General features: G+C 41.6%; 1 protein-coding gene across 1 annotated transcript in view; it reads left to right on the top strand.

The window, feature by feature from the left end:
- tgfbr3 (transforming growth factor, beta receptor III) overlaps window positions 1–20,147 on the top strand; it is a 69,307-nt gene that overhangs the window by 15,467 nt on the left and 33,693 nt on the right. Inside the window, exon 3 of the mRNA XM_071926246.2 lies at window positions 7,215–7,402. Coding sequence (XP_071782347.2) covers window positions 7,215–7,402 — 188 coding nt within the window. The remainder of the gene's footprint in view (window positions 1–7,214; window positions 7,403–20,147) is intronic.

Below are 20,147 nucleotides of genomic sequence, written 5' to 3'. Positions count from 1 at the left end.
TCAACAGCTGATGTGTAAAAGATGGTGAAAATGGTGGTGACCATCATTTTCAATACATCTTGGGTAAATGCTCAGTGAATTATCAGGCTTCCAGTGATGTTTAATATCTGCGTGTTTCCTCAAACTTCCTAAAATCTGCCATTTTTTACGATCTTCTCACGGAAATCATTTCTGCTCTGTCTATCATATTGAGTTTTTTTTAAGGTCAAAGCAATCACAGACTCCAGTGTCCATTCTTTGATCATATAATATTCTTTTGACTGTTCCAAGAATAAAAAACATCTGACTATTTCAAAATGTGTGATAGTATGACATCAGCTTGCGTGATTGCATGGTATTCACTTGTAAACTGCAGTGCTGCATGTGCTTAGTGCAGACGCAAAACACTTGGGGATTGCGAGCATTACAGACTCATTACACCATTGTTTCTGCTGCAGCTCCAGGCCCTCCAATTTATTTATTCTGCTTACTTGCATTAGATGGCATCAGTTCTCTTGGAATTCTTGTGATTCCTCTCCCATCAAACCTCACCTATGTTTTGGCAATTGCTTTGCCAGATTTTAATCTGATAGGCTTACTGTAAGGTATGTGGCTGGTTTTGTTACTTGAAAATAACTGATTCTTCAAAACTGGTTAATCATTTTCAAAAACCACAAGCCACCCAAAAGCCTGTCTAAGGTGAATTTATATGGTGTTTAGTTTTTACCCTTGAAATATGGTGAGATTGTGTGCTCTTGGAAGCCAGGAGAGCCTTGAAGGAGCACATAGTCTGGTGAAAGGTGAGGAAAGGAGAAGAGGACTCATCCGCAGGCTCACTTCTAACTAACGTCATTTCATCATAGATAATAATAGTCGGTTACGTCTGGAAAGATGATGACAATTCGCTGGATTCAAACAACATAACTGACAGAGATATTAGTACTTAAATCACCAGGGCAGTTACACTTTTTCTAGAAGGAGGCTGCTGAAAACTATGAATAGTGTCTAGTGACATCACTGCCTGGACCTCAGTCTGTTTAAATATATCAAAAGAGGGTTGGCTTTCAGAGTATTTATACAGTCTCACTGTCCTTAAATAACATTTGGATTTACTATGTTCACTTCCTGTCTTACCACTAATACTATCACGATCGTGATCAAGCCCAAATGCACTTTCTGAATGTATAATAATAAAGCCAATTAATATCCTTTTATGGAAAATAAATTCCTCGTGTACATGGTCTTGTAATGCCATATCCAGTGTTGCTGTTAGACTCAATGTGTGTATATTTGGTGCTAATCCCCAAAAAAGGCATAACCAGAGAAATAAACACTTCTGGTGAGTGGGGTTGGTTATATGATGTGAAACGGGGACAAAATGGGTGCCTAGGTAGGAGATATGGAACTAGGTTAAAGTGCATGTCAGCCGGTGGTGTTATTTTTTAATGTTCATGTGTTTTCCTCATTGGTTATAATGAGTCACGCTGGGAATCCTGGTCATGAATCCTACAGGAATGGACGTCATTTGGAGGAATGAAAAACTGAGATATCTGATGCATGTGTACATACAGTATATTGCAAAGTAAAGAGAATGGAATTTGAAATTGTGTAAGTTGCAGTGATATTTAGTGCAGGTAATAGCAGGGAAGTGATAACAAGTGTGCACAATTATGCATTTCTAGTATTTGAGCTACGATCCTGTCACTATGAGCTACCAAGTACAGGGTCTTTTGTTACAATGTGTCTTTCACACTGACTTGATACTTACCTTTACCAGATATTGAGTAACATTTTTATAAAATGAAATGCTCAAGCAGCTTGCACTCAAGCTCTCTTATTTTAGCACCACTCTGTCAGCTATATTTTAGAGTGATTAGGTTAACCACAAAGAAGTGTAAGCAATAGGCAAAAATGTCTGAATGTGCTAAACCCCTGTAGTAAGTCTTAGTTTCTTGCTATATGCGTGCGGCCACAGTCGGAGGAGTTTTCTGGTGTGATAAGAGTTACTCATTTGAATCAGTCTGTTACTTTCCATCAGATGGCCTCCCCCCTAATTTCTCACTTTCCCCCAAAAAACCACAAAATTTGAACTCACAGTTGCATGTGGTTTTGTAACCTATAAACATTTGTCATATTTGCCAGCTTTTCTGATACCTGTCTGACCACCTGTGCATTGACTCATATGTAAAGGCAGTCCTCCTTTTGTCTCTGTTGGGGCTGGAGTAATGTTGAAGACACACGGTTTCTGTCTATTTCTGTTTCTATTGTGACCATGTGGGTGGTTTGTTCATGTCACTTTATTCTCGGGACTTGCCCAAGCGAAACTCTACTTCTCTGAAAGTTAAAAGTTTCAGTGACATGAATTGTAACCAAAGTAAATTACTCATCATGCGCGCCTAATGACATTCAGCAACTGGAAAAAGGAGCAGGTACTCCTCAGCTTGCTGAAGAATCCATATGCTGAAAATCATCTTTGATGTCAGTGTTTGAGTTTGTTCTGTCACAGTGAGGGAGCAGTGGGTTCTGCTTTTTTTTCTTTACTGCTGCCTCTGGCTGTGTGTCAGTGATGGGAGATGATGAGATGTTGCTGTTGAATCTGTTGGGCCAGATATGGAGCACGCTGTCTTGCCCTGATGCATGTGTTCTTTCTGTCCCAAAGCCTTGTCTGTTGCTGATAGGATCCAGGCCAAGACAGAGAGAGAGAGAGAGTCTTAGGGGAATTAGGTTCCCCTATCATGGATATTAACCGTAATGAATCCTCAGGTTTCAAAGTTAGAAAGGGGATGATACAGCTCTCCTTCTGTTTGGTTCATCCACAGGGTCAGTATGCCTTGGTTGGCTGGATAGAGACTGATGTATAATGAAGGGGTGGGTTCGTTCATCCATGTGTCATGTGCCATATCTCAGGCACTACTGATTTGATTTTGCCAAAACTTGGGGAAATTATGCATCTCACCTCTGCATTCCAGTATTTCCAATATTAAACCATTTGGCCCAAGGAGGGCGCTACAATTACAGGTCAAAACAAGGTGATATTTGTTATTGATTGGTCTAGAGTGAGACTCCATCATATTCTTATAGAAGTGGCAACTAGAAACACACCCGTCTTATCGGCCTAAATCATGAAGTGTGGCTGCAATAGAGAAGAGCATCCCATCCCCCCAGTTGAGACGCAGTAGATTAGGCCTGTTTACCCAAATCAAATTGTGGTGTTGGGTATGACTACTGGCAGGAAATCTTCTCTGCGCACAGGAAGTGATGAATCAAAACTTAAAGAGTGAAATACAGCTGAACTGAATCCTAAACAGCAGCAAGTCAGCTCTCCGTCCAGAGAAAGCTGGACTCACCAATTTTAGATCTTTTGTCTCTCTCATCGCTGTGATATCCTTTGGTATAAAGTGATAACAGACCAGCCGGGTTGGTAAAGATGAGGTGCTGAGGTACTGACGTCATGATTTCTGGGTATTGAAGTCAATTCAAGTCAATTTCAAACAGTTACCTCTCACTGCCATTTGGGGCTGCCAATGCCAAACGTGCAACATTGCCAAGTGCAGCTTTAATCAAGTGGTGTTGGATTTTTTTTCTGTATTTCTTGGTAGATTGTAGCTAGAGGTTTACAGTCTCAGCCATACATCTTGTATACAGCTTCTATTCCAAGTTCCTCATTGTTTATTATCTCAGCAGAAGAGTTTTAACATATTTGAGAGATTACTATTACAGCTGGAGTATCACGTTTACCATCAGATATTGCTGTATCTGTTGGGTTAAGGAGGCGTCTGCAGTGAAGTCTGTGGAGTGTCTGGTGGGCTCAGGCTGGACTTGTTTTTCACGCAGAGTGAACAACAGCTTCTCTCATTCCTCTGCTGTGGGCGTTCGGCCTGGCCAGCGAGAGGCACAAGCAGCAGCTGGACAGGACGTCTCTGTACTCCATCGCTGACCGAGGAAACAGAAAGATGGCTGCAGAGGAGGGGAGAGAGGCAGCGCTTGGGGAAAGCGGGGGAGACAGGCAGAGGCAGACAGACAAGGTGACAGAAGACACAAAGCTGTGGCAAGGCCAACAGATGCAAGTTTGGTTTTTTTTCCCCCTGTACTTTTTTTTTCTCTGTCCTTGGAGGTTACGGACTGATGGTAATAGCATATGTGACAGGATTAGAATTCAGTTGGTTTCAACTTGAAAGAAAAAATAAACGACTGGTGAACTTTTAAGGCTATTGTTACTTTCATATTGAAGATTTTGAGTGAGTTTAGTTTCCCCTAGACTTATCTTATCATGTTGAAAATATGTATACATCTCATGGTTTGGCCATTTGTAATAAATGGTGTTTGTGAGACTTTTTCTCAACCTGATCTAATAAAGTAAACACATGCATGTTTCCTTTGAAAGCACTAATGATTGCATCTCACTCTATATTTGTATTTTGACAAGAACTCACAATACAAAACAATGCTTATTTTTTCAAACTTCATTTTTGTTTATTTATTTAATACTGAGTTTCCTTTCTGCTATTGTCTATGTTTGTGGTACTCTCTTTCTCCCATAGACTTCTATTGTGTGTCTTTTTCTCAGCAGTTAAATAAAAAAAGAAATCATATCATTGCCCAACAAGTATTGTAATCTTTTGGCAGTCTCCCAGAAAGAGCTCATTTTTTTTCTGTTTGTCTGGCTGATGTTTGTTATTCCACAGCTGTATGTGTGGGGGGAAAAAGTGAGTTTGAGTGCCCTCAGACGTGTTTGGTGGAGTGAGGCGTGATGACTTTGGTTAGAGAGGGACCGCGCTTTAGTCCTTGGGGAGGAAAAGGGAAGGGGGAGGGCGGGGGGGTGGAAAACACTGATGCACCACAACAAGGTTTTGCCATTAAATCCTGTCCTGTTTTCACTACAGCTAGACATTGCCATGTTTTAATGTATGCTCCCCCTTAAGCACTTCAAAGAGCAATCTCCATGGGCTGGGGATGAATTCACAAGCAACAAGAGACTGTACCAAGTCCAGGTTAAGACATCTGTCTAAAGCTCAGGATTTGTCTCAAGGGACAAATGGTAACAATAAAGCATCTGTGTTTTTCTCACAACAAGCAGAGGGGGAGGTATGCCATACATTATTTCTGGCTTAATGCTGATCAAACATAAGCCTATAGGACGGCACTGAAGAGAAAACAATAGCTATGTGTTCTTAGCAAAAAAAACCTTCTCCCCCCTGTCTCCTGCTGTTGAGGCACAGTCCAGTGTTTTTGGAGTCAGTTGGGGGAGAATTTAAAGTTGTTATCTCCCTGTCTTTCACTTGGACTTTAATTATTTCCAAATGTTCCATCTGATCGCTATTGGCAACCTTTGCGTGTTTGGTGTGCTGTGTTTGAAACGTGAGTGGGCCTTGGCTGGCACAAGGCTGTGGGGTAAAATACAAGGTCTGACCCCCAGAAAAAAAAACCTTGGCCACAGTCATTCCCATGGGTTGGATGACGTTCTAATGGAAACGGGCTGTTGCGTACCTCACTCAAACCTCAGCGCTGTGTGTGTGTGTGCCTCCCTGTCTTGATGTGAGATGTGTACGTTCTTGTGTGTGTGTGTGCAAGTCAATCCCTGCCTGCGTTCAAGTGGCTAATTCATAGATGTAGAAATTAAAGGATGTTTACCCAATAGGAAGATCGCAGGTTGCGGTAAAGCTAGTTAACCACCTGAAAGCTTGTGGCCGATGTAGCGGAAGTTCCCTAATGTGCAAAGGGCAAATGTGGATGAGGAAGTGCCATCTTGTAAACATGACTCAATCTGTGTTTAAATCAACTGCTGCAGACGTTCACAAAGCACTGAACTGTACATTAGGCAAGCAGACAAAACACAGATAGAGGCCCAGCACACTGGGCTTTAGTGTTCTTTCAGCATGCTGAGCCCTGCTCTGCTTGACTGATTGGGCTCAGTCACTGTTCTTCACACCGTAGTCACGGCTGCTGCCCGTCCTGTGACTGAATGAGAGCGTCTACCAGAGACCAGAGGAGGGAGAATACCCTTCTTCACCTACCCAAACATTGAAAATACCCTTACTCTAGGCTCCATCAGAGTTTCTGTGTGAGAAGTGACCCATTTATCATTGGTATCAGTCAGATTATGCATTATCATTAGTTTTTGTCCTATATCTTAAAATGTCACTATGGGTATGCAGGGTTCCTACAGAGGTCTAGACATGTATGGAAAAAGACTTTTGTAATTTCTAGGTCTTGGTAAGTTAGGAAATTGCACAAAAAGTTTGGAAAAGTATGGAGAAATATGTGTGTTGATATACACATGACTACACATTTTCTGTGATTTTCAATTCCTGTCATCTCACATATTCTGACATTTGTTGGTATGAACAATAATTTTCATACATAGAGTAATAAGGAATAGATTTCTATCAGCATAAATCACACTGAACACCAAAATCTTAATCTCAAGAAAATAAGAGCTGGAAATAGGCCTGGAATTTTGAAATCAAAACTGTGTATTAACCCTGGAATATGGCCTTCCCATTATACCATCTCTGACATATGACCTTTTTAAGAGAACCTTTTGAGAAGGTGTTATTAACACGCTTTGCTCATTTGTTCAGTTGTGTGATTCCTCTTAAACAAGCCTGCTCCTGGCTGTTTTGATCGTGCAGTGAGTTGACCTATATGACACGTAGAGAGTGGTACAGTGTGAATCAGGTCATTACTGTAGACCATGCTGACAGGTTTTTCACCTCAAATTGTCCAGGAGCCGGCCATGTCTCCAAGGCAACTACTGAAGGCCACGGTTAATGGTTAATTATGGGCTTTACAACACCGAGTGCACTTAAGTGTAAAGTCTGGTCCTCCTTAGTGATTAGAGAAGGTCAAATTTGACCATTTAAGGAAAATAAAAATGGTTGAAAATGTCTGAAGGGGAATATAATTGGGGTGCTGTGTGTTCTCTTGATTTTATGTCTGGCACCTAGTACAGCCTATAGATGGTCAGACAGGGTGGTGCTGCATTGTTCAGAGGGGAGAATTTATATAGTACTGTTGTTGAGAAGGAGACTAGTCCATTCCTTTTTTTTGCTTTAAGACTGGCTCGTTTTCTCTGTGACCATGGGAGCATATGTGTTTGATTTAGAGCATGAAAAGAAGGTGCTCATACATGATTTAAATAAAAAAGGTGACAACAAATTAGTCACAACATTTTCATGTGTGCATATACTGTAAGGTTTCATCCAAATAATTCCCTTTTTTTTACCCCCCTGCAGGGCCGTTGTCTCGCAGCCCGTGTGAGTTGCTTCCTGTTGGGACGGGACACCCAGTGCAGGCCATGTTGAAGAGCTTCACTGCCCTGTCAGGCTGTGCCAGCAGGGGAACCACCAGCCTCCCCCAGGAGGTCCACATCATCAACCTGAGGAGCCATGCTACTGACAGACCAGAGGACATCCCAGAAGAGGTGAGTCACCGTTAGGAAAACAAACTCAACTGTAATTTCTGCCTCCATATCGAACTCTAAAATAAAAGTCAACTATTGTCAAGTTAGACTTTTGGTCAAGAGTCGAGTACAGGAGAGAAACATCCGAAAATGTAATAAAACTCACATCTACTATCAATAAATTGATTCTTGCTATGAATATATTAAGGTAATTCTCCAAAAATGTGCATTTGTTTTTCAACATTATCCATACAAAATAGCTTATTCAGAAACATTCTGCTTTGCCCTGTTCTGCCTGGCCTCATCTTGAGTTGAGCTGCTGGTTTCAGCCTGATAAAATGTACAAGATCTGCTACATCTTTCCACTGCCCTCTTCTACCCCTATTGCAATCAGTGACTGATAATGGCAGCCATTCCTTTCCCCTCTTTCTGAGCGGAAGCTTGTTGGCCAAAGCCAGGGAGCAAAACATTGTAAACATCCGTTAGATGTGAGCTTGTGATTGGAGGCTCTGCAACGTGCAGTAAAATAAACCTAGCCTGTTAACAAATCAAACCTGCTGATCTCACCTAACACATGACTTTCTAAAAGGTGAGAAAAAAAAAGACTGGGATTCATTTGTTGTATGTAAGAATTTTTCCACCACCACCACACTTGTTTCGACTAAAGCTCTTTAAAACGGTTGTTCAGACTGTCAGCACATCTCCTGTTTGTGTTTCGAGGGTTGATGCCAATTTTCGAACCCCTGCCTGTCTTTAGGTGTTATGCTGCAATATCGAATGGCAAGACTCCCACTGTTTGCCATAGTTCTAATATGAATCATGGGCCCACAGCCTACGAAAATGCTGCGTCTGGATTTTAACCTGTCCCAAGTTCCCATCCCCTCAGTCACGGCAGTGCGAAAAGCAGCATGTATAGACTTGCCATTGCAGTTTTGCTGCTGATGTAGGCTTAAACATTGCCAAGGCCAAACATACAGAAACAGTGTGTGTCAGTTTGCTGCATCAGCAGGTAAATAAAGAAATCACTCTCTGGTTTCTGTGGCTCTGTGCTGGGTCAAAGAAATGCAGGATTTAAGATTAATTTGTATGTCTTTCCTCTTACACATTTGAGATTTGTCAAAGATTTGCTTGATTACAGTCTTGGATATTAGGTAAGGAAACACAGTGCCTTTGTCTGCCCATCATAAGTATAATGTAAAGTGCTGAGTTACTCTCATTTATGTGGACTTAAATTGCCCTAATAGTAATAAAAGTCGAGGTTTGGATAACATTTTAATTAGGTTTATGGCAAACCTCTAAAGCTGGTGCCTCCCTATGTAAAATTTAGGCTTCAATCCAATTATTTGATAAAGTTTATATAATGAGCCACCAAATTGAGATTTTGATGTCACATCAAAACAATTGTTACTACCACTTATTTCAGGATGAGGCCTTCAGGTGTCAGGTGTCACTTCTCAATTCAAAACATATGCTTTTTGTGAATGCACCACTTCACTCCTTGCACAGGAGCGTCCTGCCAAGTGGAGAGGTGCTGTGTTTCATCTAACTACAGATATACTGTCGAGGTGGATTATGATAAGGCACAGATAGATATTCACACAAAAACAATCTGAGTTGAGTTTTGTCTACAGCTGCTGACAGATAAGATTTTCTTTGTCACTGCGTTCCAAGCCTCAGATATTTCCCTGATTAATTGTGTGGCTTTTTATGGGAGAGATTAGTGAATGCAGGACAAAGGGTGATGAGGATCTTTGACCTACACATAACAAGGATCTTTCCTGTTTGGAGACTTGTACAGAAAATCAAGTTATCTTACTATATTTTGGGTGTTATATAGGCTGTGCATAACCCATGGGACTTCTTGCAATTATTTGCTCTCTAGAGACTCTTTCTACTTGTAATGGTGGAGCAAATAATGGTTCAGTTATACTGTCAACTAATTCTGCCTAGGAGGTACAACAGACATTAATCAATGTGATGTGGCCATGGCAAGATTTTGGTTGTCAATCTTTGAATCGTAAAGTTTTTTGTATGCTTTTGTTTGATCGTTTTGGCCAAACGTCATATTTTTCTGTCTCTGTCATTGCTCCTCTACAGACTTTATTTATTGGGCTTTAAATCCGAGGAATAAGTGGAGCAATGAATGGTCTGATGGTTGGATTGAACCTCAACAATTTTGGGCACTGACTTAGCTGCAGTGTTTATAGCCCAGTTCTTTATAGTGTACAGCACGCAATGTTATTTCGTTTACACAACACTCAAAGAATGAGTATAGCCTGACTCTCGCGTGCCTTTTCAAATGTGTTTTCGTGTGTCTTTTGGCTCTTCCCTGAACGTGAAGATGAGAGGTGGAAGAGGAAATGTGTGTGAGGGGCAAGTAGTATGTGCACAATGTATGAATACCAATTACTTCCTTTCTAAAAAAAAAAAAGAAACATCAAAGGGCATCTTTGGCAGAGAAAAACGTAAGTCTGGTTTGGATAAATTTCTTATCACAATCATGCCAGTGCTAACACAACAGAAATACAGTTGTACCACTTTGAAAATCCCACTCAACTTCCAGGTTGGTGGCCCTCACTTCAGATCACCCATTGTGAAATCTACGTTATTTTCTCACCTCACTGAATGGACTTTTTCTGTACAGCAAAGAAAAATGAATAGGCTGTCGTGAAAAACAGACCAACTGCCCTTTTCAACTTTTGAATTACAATTTTACATGAGTTTATTTTCCTTTTGAGACCTTTAATGACATCCCCTTTGCTTCTGGGTTTTGGCCATTCCTAACTTGTATTTATTTTCTTTCGTAATTTGCTCTTTCCCCTCATAGCGTTACCATCATGGATAGATCACAGAGAAAAATTCAGTTTTTTAGGGTCTGTTACATCCATCACTTCACGTCGATTCACCTGGCCTTGTGTCGCGGGGTCCAGTGAGGAGTGATGTGGAGGAGGGTGAAGTCCAACTGGCTGTTCCCCCGCCTGTACCCTTGGCTATAGAAGGTCACCCAGACTCTGTAGAGATTAGGTGGCCCTGCAGACGCTCCTTCTGTGACTGTAGGTTGGTGCCTCCGATTAGATAAGATCCCCTTAAAGGTCACTCAGGCGCTCGGCCCACTCGGGTCCTTGATGGCTTTTCCACCTGAGAAACAGATCTGCCTGTTTAGACACAAGCAGCCCCTTCCTTTCTGCTTGTGTTTGGCCTTCAACGAGAGTGCAATGCGGGGCGTACGGTACGTCAGAGTGTGGCCTCATGGACACAGCCCCTGATCTTCAATGACAGTAGGAGGGCATAATCCATGTGTGACGTCCATATTAAAGAATCCACCCTCTACCCTCTATCTCAAAACTTTTATCGTGGAACCCCTACAGCCACATTTGGCCAAAGATGCCCTCGTCCAAAAGGTTGCGAAATATGATTGCATTTCGCTAAATACCTAAATTGAATTATTCTTTGTTTTTATGGGGACAGATTGACCCGTTGACCCATGAGAGTCTACAGTATGAAACCCATTCTGAACACCAGTAGATAATGTCAATATCAGTACTAGCCAATATCAACTCTGAGCTGTGGATTTCAAGCAGATGGATATATGAAACTCCGTAAGGGTTCGGCTTACTAATACAATCTGTCACCTGTGCCTAAGTCTTGCAATTCTGCACTGCAAAAAATGTCCATATTAACAAGTCATTTAATCTCATCTAATTTGATCTTGTATTTTTTATGATTATTATGGAGAGCAAGGATTAAGCAGCAATTGGCAGAAATGTATTTTGAAGTCATATGTAAAAAAAATCACAACAGAGAAACATTCAGGACAAATGTTCCCACTAAGGTTTGTGTCTGATAATTTTGCATATTAACCAAATCATATCTTGCCAGTTATCAATCATTGCTCCACTTTGTCCCCTGAAAGTTGTGGATAATAGTGTATTTGGATGTAGGGACTTTCCCATAGTTTAGAGTTTAGTGGAGTAACGCCCCTGGGTCCCAGCCCATAATGTGGGTTTTATGAAAAACCCCTTTCTGTCTTTTCCAAACAATTTTACATTAAGTTACACAACCTTTTCTCTTATAATATGGAGCTGGGGAAAATACTGCCTTTCTCTGCCGTTCTGAGATATCTAGAATATAGTCCATTGAACTTACATACAGGCACCAATGTCAAGTCAACTAGGCCAAAGTAGGACTTCTGGTCAAATACAACTCTTATTTACATTTGTACACCCTAATACTAAAAGGTAAAATTGCCTCACCTTTGGTTTTATTCTACGAAACTCTAGCTAGTTTTATGTAGCTCACACAGGTGTGGATAATCAGGGTGGCTGTTAAACATGTAACCCTTAATTAACACGTTGATTTTCATTGGCTGTCACCTGTGCTCTTGCTGAGAATAAGGCAGCGTTAATGGGGCTCCGTCACGGTAATCAAAGCCCCAATAGGTTTATGAATAAATTCAAATTCTGAGCCGCAGATTTTGTGCACTGCAATGCTGTTACCATTGATTTTTAGGAATAGAGCCCAATATAACTTGTTAACATAGATATTTTTTTGCGGTGTGTATATCTCAACCCCAGTTTCATAAGTGTATAAACTGTTTTCTTCTGATAAACCTAAGTTAGCCTCTGTTTTGTGAAATGTTTGAGGGAACCTTGTTAATTTGAATGTTTTAATCCATTTCAGTCATCAGTTTTGGAAGCATGCAGATTGATCTCACTCTCAGTAATGGGTCTTTTCCCCTGTTTGCTTTGGAATGTGTGTCCTACGCTTATTTTTTAAGTCAGCAGAGAGGTAGCTGGTCAGTCTGTGATTATGTAGATGTTCTCTAAGTCCTGCTCTCCACCTCTCCCTCTCCTGATGGGGGAGGAAGTGGTGTCTAGGCCACAGAACTGACTGTATTTGGATGTTTAAACGATGGCCTGCAGTACAAGAGGTGCCTGTGGCTAGCTTTGGCTGAGCTGAACTCAGACTCTGGCTGTTTGGGTTGAGGGGCTGCAGGAGAACACACCACTTACTCTTTTCCAATATGCAACAGTGACTCATTACTAAGTAACTGCAAAGCAGAGTCTTGGCCAGGTAGAGGAATAAAGCCACTGCTGCACATAGCATGCATGCACTAATACAGACAAGGACACACACAGACACACACACACACACACACACACACACACACACACACACACACATCCTGCAGCTGCAATGTGTCAGGCCTAATACACATCCCGTCCATGTGTGAAACTCACGGCTTGCAGTTGGTCCGTGCTTTCAGTAAAGAACTGAGAGCAATGAATTGTTTCCTGCCTGCTCCAGTGAACTCATTCTGTATGGGTATTAACCAGAGGGTCTGAACTGTTACCCTTTCAATAACAGAAAGAAATGCACAGCTGGACCTGACTCAAAATACACATCTTGGCTCCTGGCCAATCTCCACACCAAAGTTGAGTTATTAAGTGCAACAGAACACCTCAGCAGTGACTGTGCATAGTGCTTTGACAGGCACACACTCACATTAACAGGGCTTGCTGTGACCAAGTAATAACAAATCGATTATTATTAACAGACCAGATGGAGAAAGTATGCTAATCATTTATTTAAGTAAATGTAGGAATACCCACAATAATACTCTGAATAGTACTGTAGTGAAGTATAGGCTCTGTTCAATTCTACTTGAGTGAAAGTATTGCAGTGTTTGCTGGATTAGAAGTAGTGCAAGTTTGATGCTCCAACCTTGAAAGCTAAAGGGGAAATAATGGTGGTCAACTTGCATTTGCTCTTATTGCATCCTTTGAATGTTGGCAGACTCAAATTATAAAAGAGTATGATTTTTATGACTTGATCATGTTTTGAATTCAGGCTCTTTTTCTTAAAAATAACTAGTAACTGCAGCTGCTAGAATAACATATTAAGGTAAAAAGCAGAATATTTGAGTTGGTCTAGTGGTGCATACGGTTTGCTTTCCTAAAATCCAATTACTGAAATAAAGTACAACTACCACAAAACTGTACTCATGTATAATACTAGAGTAAAAGTGCTTAGTTACTTTGCACTGCTGTGAATAGGAAAACAAGAATCAAACTATTTCTAGTTTTGTACAAACGTGCAAAATACAACCCCCAATAAAAAGGCAGGAATTCACATCACATCATCATGTGGAATGATCATCTCTCTTAAATTAGCTGCTTACCTCAACAAGGGCAGAGCAGAGTCTCGTTGGAGGAATTACGTTATGTCAGAATCACATCCAGCAGCAGAGTAAGTTATTCAACATTAAAGGAATAGTTCCCAAAAGTTTTTGGGAGATTGGGTCATCAGTCAAGTGATGAGAACATGGACACCAAAATCATCCATGTGTGGTAGTTTTTGCTCCGGTGCTCTTCATAATACATTATGTTAATTTATAGTTGGCGACTAGCATTATCCAAATGATGTCCTTGAGTCAAGCCAAAAAGTGTTTTTATTATATGTCTTGTACATTTATCATTTTTTAAAAATGAAATATCCTTAACTCAGTATAGCTGATGTAGCCAGGTTTATTTTTGGAACTATGTCAGGTGAGCAACCATGTATTCATCTGCTGTGCACAACGCCTACCACCTTCACTTCCTATGTAAACAAGTCATGCTCCAAGCCTCGTTGGAATACCTTTCCACAGTAGTAGTCCCTGGTAGTTTAAAACTGTTTTTGTTTCATATTTCTTGTACATTTTACCAATCTCCTACATAAAACCAGACTTAGCTGCATATCATTTAAGATTACTATTTAGCTCTAGAGCTGCTACATGTTTTCATTTTCTCATTTAATTAATTAATTAATTAATAATTCTAGCCGTCTGTGATCACTCAACATACTGTATGCTACAGTGTTAGCAGGAAAGACCAGAGCCAATGATCTACTTGGGAAACTTGGTGTCTTAGTTCCCGTCACTTAGCAGGTAAGTTGACCAAGGGGCCAATCTCCCAAAAACCCAGTGTATTGGTTTAAAGGTGCAAGTTTTTAAAAAGACACTAAAGGCAGGTTTATGGCTCTCTTTCAAAACAATGCAATCATATCACTGGCTTGATACAGTATATGACCTGATTTCCATCGTACTCTGGTTTCTTAATCACCACTACTGTAGACAATGGACTGTTTGTTGCACGTTCCCCGAACCTGTCTTTCTCTATAAAACAATCAATTCTGACATTGGCTCAACTAGACAGCAAGTCTTTGGTAGCAAAGTTTTATTCACAGTTGTCTTTCTGAACTAAAAAGCGATGATTTCATCAGCTACAATGGTCCTCATCAAGTAACAGGAGCCTCTTTCCTCCCTCACATCCATGTTGGCCAGTAAAGGAGAGACAGACTAGGAGACTGGAGAGGCAGCAGCCTGGTATAGGGCTAATAAAGTGACCGTTCTGGGCTGGCAGGTCGTAATAAGGCCTGTCATTACCAGGTCGGGGTTGTGTGTGTGGGACGGTAATGCCGTTTTCAGATGATAGCAGAATTATTTTTTGGCAGATTTGCACAAAATTGGATTTGCAGTTTTATAGTAAGTAAGTATTCCCTATTATAGAGGAGGAGAGGCAATGCAGCAGGAGAGTTACGGTCAGAGAGAGCTGTACTGCAGACTAGACTTCCTGCTCATATTTCATCCAAGCTTTAAACCCCATGGGTGTTTGGGGCAAAACACCTTTTTTCGCGGATTGGGTTTTGACCTGAAGGTGTTGGTGTTTTGCCATTTATGCTCTACCAAAACAATGACCTCATCTGAAGTGTTCATTTCTGCTGCCCTTGCCCTAGTCTGGTGGTTAGGGTATCAAGTTTGAATGTTTTTCCATATGCTCCCTCTGTCACATGCCAAAGTGGCCCTTTACACTCTACTAACAAGCCACCACCACATCTTTGTTGATGGAGAGCATTATGGGAAACTTTTCTCCTAGCGGTTGTGTTTCCCATGTTGCTGGCATCTATGGCACAAAAAATAAGCACTTCAATTTTCTAAAAAAACAAACATCAGTATTTGGTAACGGTGGAGATAAACAAAGGTCTGATCTCCTTGTGCCTGTCTGGGCTTACAATTGGGTGATACGGTTGAAAATAAACAAAAAGGGGCCGGTGATATCTCAAATAGGCCATCTTCCTCTAATCAGTTTACCAAAGGCAAACATCAAACACAGGCTCTTGGCTCTGAATCAGGGTCAGGCAGAGCAGATGATTGTTTTATCAGCTGGAATTCGTAGATATCTTTTGACTGCGTGAGCGACTAGCTGTAGAGCTCAGCAGGCACAAACAGCTGGTGAGAGCACAGCGTCAGATATGAGTCAAGCTCGCACACAAAAGGCCGACTACATACGTACACAAAGCCAACACCCTTTTCTTTTTTCTTGTACCTACTTTGGGCCATTTCTATGTCCTCATGCTGTTGTTTTTTTGTGCGTCAAGATTATGTGAAAGCCTATTTACTGCATTTTAAGGATGTATGGCATGATACAGAATGGAAGAACATTCTCTTAGGGGCTCTCATGATGTGAATACATGTTGTGATAAAGGCAGAGAGATGTAAGGAGGACTCCATCCACTTACTCTTATCACCATGAGATCTGGGTCTCCCCCCTGCCTCATGCCATGTTATTTTCTTGAGCATCTCCTGCCATTCCACCCTCTCAGTGCAAGATCGCTATCCAGAGGCCCTGTCTCTCTCTGACGTCTGCTCAGGCTGTTGTGCGCTGGGTGCAGACTGATTACCATCGCAGCTCAGGGGAAAAAGACTCCAGGTAGTGTCCCCATCGTGCCCGGATCAGTGGGTGGCACTGATAAGAGCAGTCAACAGGTTTTGCTCTGCCCCAACTACCAACTCGCTTTCCCTCCCTGCACAGAACCCTCCCTCAAGTGCAATGATCCAGAAAGAACCAAGATCCAGGCAGACAAGACACACACACACACACACACACACACACACACTCATCAGATAAACCAGTATGATTGGTCCCAGGCAGTGGGTTCCTCCTCTTGCAGCCTTGACTTTTCAGTTCTCAGCCAGTCCTATTTGTTGTAAACCTGTGCCATAAATCACTAAAGTGTTCCAGGGCTCAGCATGTGGCGGCTTGTTTATCCAGGCCAGTTTAGTATGTCAAGTAAAAGTTTTTCATGTTATGTACTTGCAGGATATCAATCTATATCAGCCCGTATTGATTTCTTTTTAAAACAGGCAAACGATGCGAGCCAGCCCTTATCGTTACGCTGATATCTTTCTGCTACTTGTACTGGAATACAGTGTGCTGTCTTTCTCAAGCTGATTATTATTTCCTGGGAGGGAGAGTGTATTCCTAGATTAGTCTTACTTTTTGGCTAATTAAAGGATGTTTTGAGTTTTCTCTGAGTCACCAAGGACAGTTAGGCACTTAATTAGCTCTGTCAATAAAGGAAACTCCCTTTTCCTGCAGGGATACTGAGCCCCATAGTGCAAGCTCTGACTGCAATGTGACTGCTGGTTACATTGCTGGGCACAGTATTTGACCAGGGCTTATGCAGTTATGAAAGTATTACATTACAGCGCTGATGTGCTATGTTTATGAAGCACACTCGAAACTATGTGTAATTTACGCTGGCCTGAAAGGTCATGAAATTGCAATCACATGCTCAATACAGGCCAAATGCTTGGAATCACCCACTACAATTACAGGCTGCCAGGCATACATATAAATCTCAGCATGTTGTATTGTTATACTATAAACCAGTAACAGGATTGTTTATGGTTTTCAACTGAGATTTACATCCAGTTGGCATTGTGTTTGTTTTTTGATCTGATTCGGAGCTTTAAGTTGTAGGTATACTTTTTTTTTTTCAACAAGCACATTTCCATTGTTTACACATGCTTCGGCCAGTAATGGTATGTTCTGTGACTGGCCTCGCTTAGCCTGCTACAGCTGTCGTCCCCTGTGTGGAGTTTTATTTCAGTAACGTGATAGGTCTAGACAAGCCTCCATAACTCCTCCATCCCTGGCCACTGGCAAATGTGGCCTGTAACTGTAATGGACACTGGACCCCCAAATCCCTGTACCAGCCTCCCGATAATCAATCAGGAGGCAGGGCCCTCTCCCTCCACAGGGTCTTCTGAAGGTAGCTGCACCAGGGACAACTCAGCGCCACCTGATCCTTTGCGAACACAATGCGAGGTACTTTGATGCCCGGTGTTTCTGGACCCCCTCTCTCCACACCCTGGCTGTGTGACATGGCCTGTTGCTGTAGGCACCGCTACGCTGCTCTGTTACCACCGCAATGCCCCAAAACCTCACGCCGGCAAGTCTGTGGGCAGAGACGCACACCAGCTGCCAGCGACAACTCTGCTCTGGCCAGAAATGATATAGATTGATATATCATTATTTACTCCCTGAACCATTAATAACAATGGATTATTAACGTCTGTTTTCCCCTTTTTTTTCACTCTCAGCGCCTCTTTGCCTTTCCTTTCCTCACAACTCTGTTTATGCCCCTGTGTTTTCAGGTGACTCACGTCTTCTGGAAATGTTTCTGTCTGGGTCTAAAATTCCTCATCTTTTACAACACTCTCTCTCTCTCTCACTTTCTCTCTCATTCTCCTACTGCCTCCCTCTACCATCGCGCAAAGCCAGGGCCTCAAAGTCAGGCCAGGTATGATTATATCTTGGTTGTTGTTATTCTCAGAGGAGCGATGCACAGGCTTTTTCCAGAGTCTGGACTGAGGGGGAGGCAAATATGCAAAAAAGAGTGGAGAGTGAGTGAGAGAGACCGAGAGAGAGAGAGATTTTTGTTTGCCTGTTTGTTTGGCACCAGCCAGTTTGCCTCATAGATAAGTGTTCGGTAATTTCTTCCATTTGCGGCTCTCAGAGGGCCTTTTTTTAATGATTTTTGCAGCACTTTTATGGGCCACATCACTAAACACTCTCATTTGTGTTCCTCTTCTCCAGGGCTTAAGATCTGTGGAAGACTCTGTTTATTAGGCTTTGACGCTTTATGTTCACTCTCTGTATATACTGTCTGTGTCTCTTTCTCATTCCCCGGCTCCATATGAAATAGACAAATCTTTGAATGCTGAGTATCTGTCACATACAGTGGATAAACATGTCACTTTCCCGGGTAGAATACATCTCTGCCGAGCTAGACTGGAGTTTAGCCTGGAGTTGACTCGGTGAAGCAAGTGTGTATATATGTGAGAGAGAGACAGACAGAGAGAGAGAGAAAGAGAGAGAGAGAGAGAGAGAGATAGATACTGTTCATATCTTGTCCTACTGACAGTGTATGAAAACACCAAAAGTGTAAGTGAAAGAAATATAGGAAATATGGGGTTGATGAAAGGAGATTTTCTTTTTTTTCACTGTCAGTATTTAGTCTGGTCCAGCACCCATAACAGACTAGCTGTTATTTAAATGGTTTACTTTGTTCTTACACAAAGCAGTCTGAAAGAATATACTATAGTTTATAAATACGGTTAATAGTGACTGTTTAGAAATCAAGAGCGAATCCGTTACAGCAACGCACCAGAAAAATTATAATGGCTTCTTTTTATGATAAGGATCTCGGTGTTGATAATGTGCAGGAGCATAACCAAATAAGTTATTGGAATAAATTTTCTCTGTAACTTTTCATGACTCTAACTCATCTAAACTCTACTGTTAGGGAACTGTCAATCATAGCATTGCAATTTGCAACCATATATGTGTTTCTCATTTTTCTCAATTGCCATCTTTGTGAATATAGATAGCTTTTTCTATAATCAAATCAAACGTAAGCGGGCTACCTGTGTTTATTGTGAAGAGTGAAGGCCAGTATTTTTACAAGCCATGTCTGATTAAGTTAGGGGCTGTAAAATCGTATAATGTGACTCAGACATAAATCCTTGTGGGTTGAATTAGTGATTTACAACCTTTTACCATTCACACACAGGAAGGGGCTAATATGATTAGCCTGGGAATACACACACAGAGAACAGAAGGAAGTTTAAAGAAGAGTGTCAGACAGACCACCGTATGCTCTAGAGTATCAGTTTTCATCAAAGCTTGCAATGTTAGAATATGACAGAATTTTCATCTACTCGAAGTAAGTTAATGCTAATGCTTTCCCTCACTAACTTTAAGTCAGTCTAACAGAGAAGCACCCAGAACTTGACAGTGATTAGGTTTATGTTTGTTTGTCAAGATGATGAGGGCTGAATCCCTGCTTAGCTGGAGGTGACTTTGGATTCAGTGCATGCCCAGGCTGTAAATCACCTGACTAGATTTGGTCCACTGGGTGCAGACGGGGCTAACACTGACAAGAATACAACAGCTAAGGTCCCAAAAGAGGGAGCTTGTTCTCCCCATTTCACTAACAGACTGTGAAAATCTATTTTAATGGCAGCCTGAGAACCAAAGGCATAGTTGCATGCTGTGGAGATGGTAACAGAGACCCGCCACTTACTTTTTTCCTGGCTAACAAAGACCCCAGTGTGTGAAAGTTCAGATCCCGCTGAGACGACATATCAGAGCTAAGCAAGTGCCTTGTAGGGAGAAACACAGCATGCCGTCTTTGTGAGTTTATCAGCAAAGTGGGTGCATAAACAACCAAAAAGCCTGATAAAGAACAACATTCTGCAACATTAGAGCTCGGTAATTACACCAGGATAGTAACTGTGTATCCCCCGATGTTTTGATAATATTGAGTGAGCATGGGCAAATTAAAGCTTTGATATTTGCACAATGTAGCAGTGTGAAATGTTATGATCTGATGCACTGTGGTTGACCTTGTGGTGCCCTGATTTCTTCCTCACTATGCT

Source organism: Centroberyx gerrardi, chromosome 9 (genome assembly GCF_048128805.1).
Source record: "Centroberyx gerrardi isolate f3 chromosome 9, fCenGer3.hap1.cur.20231027, whole genome shotgun sequence".
NCBI classification, from domain to species: Eukaryota; Metazoa; Chordata; class Actinopteri; order Beryciformes; family Berycidae; genus Centroberyx; species Centroberyx gerrardi.
This window is presented reverse-complemented; position numbering and strand designations above follow the sequence as displayed.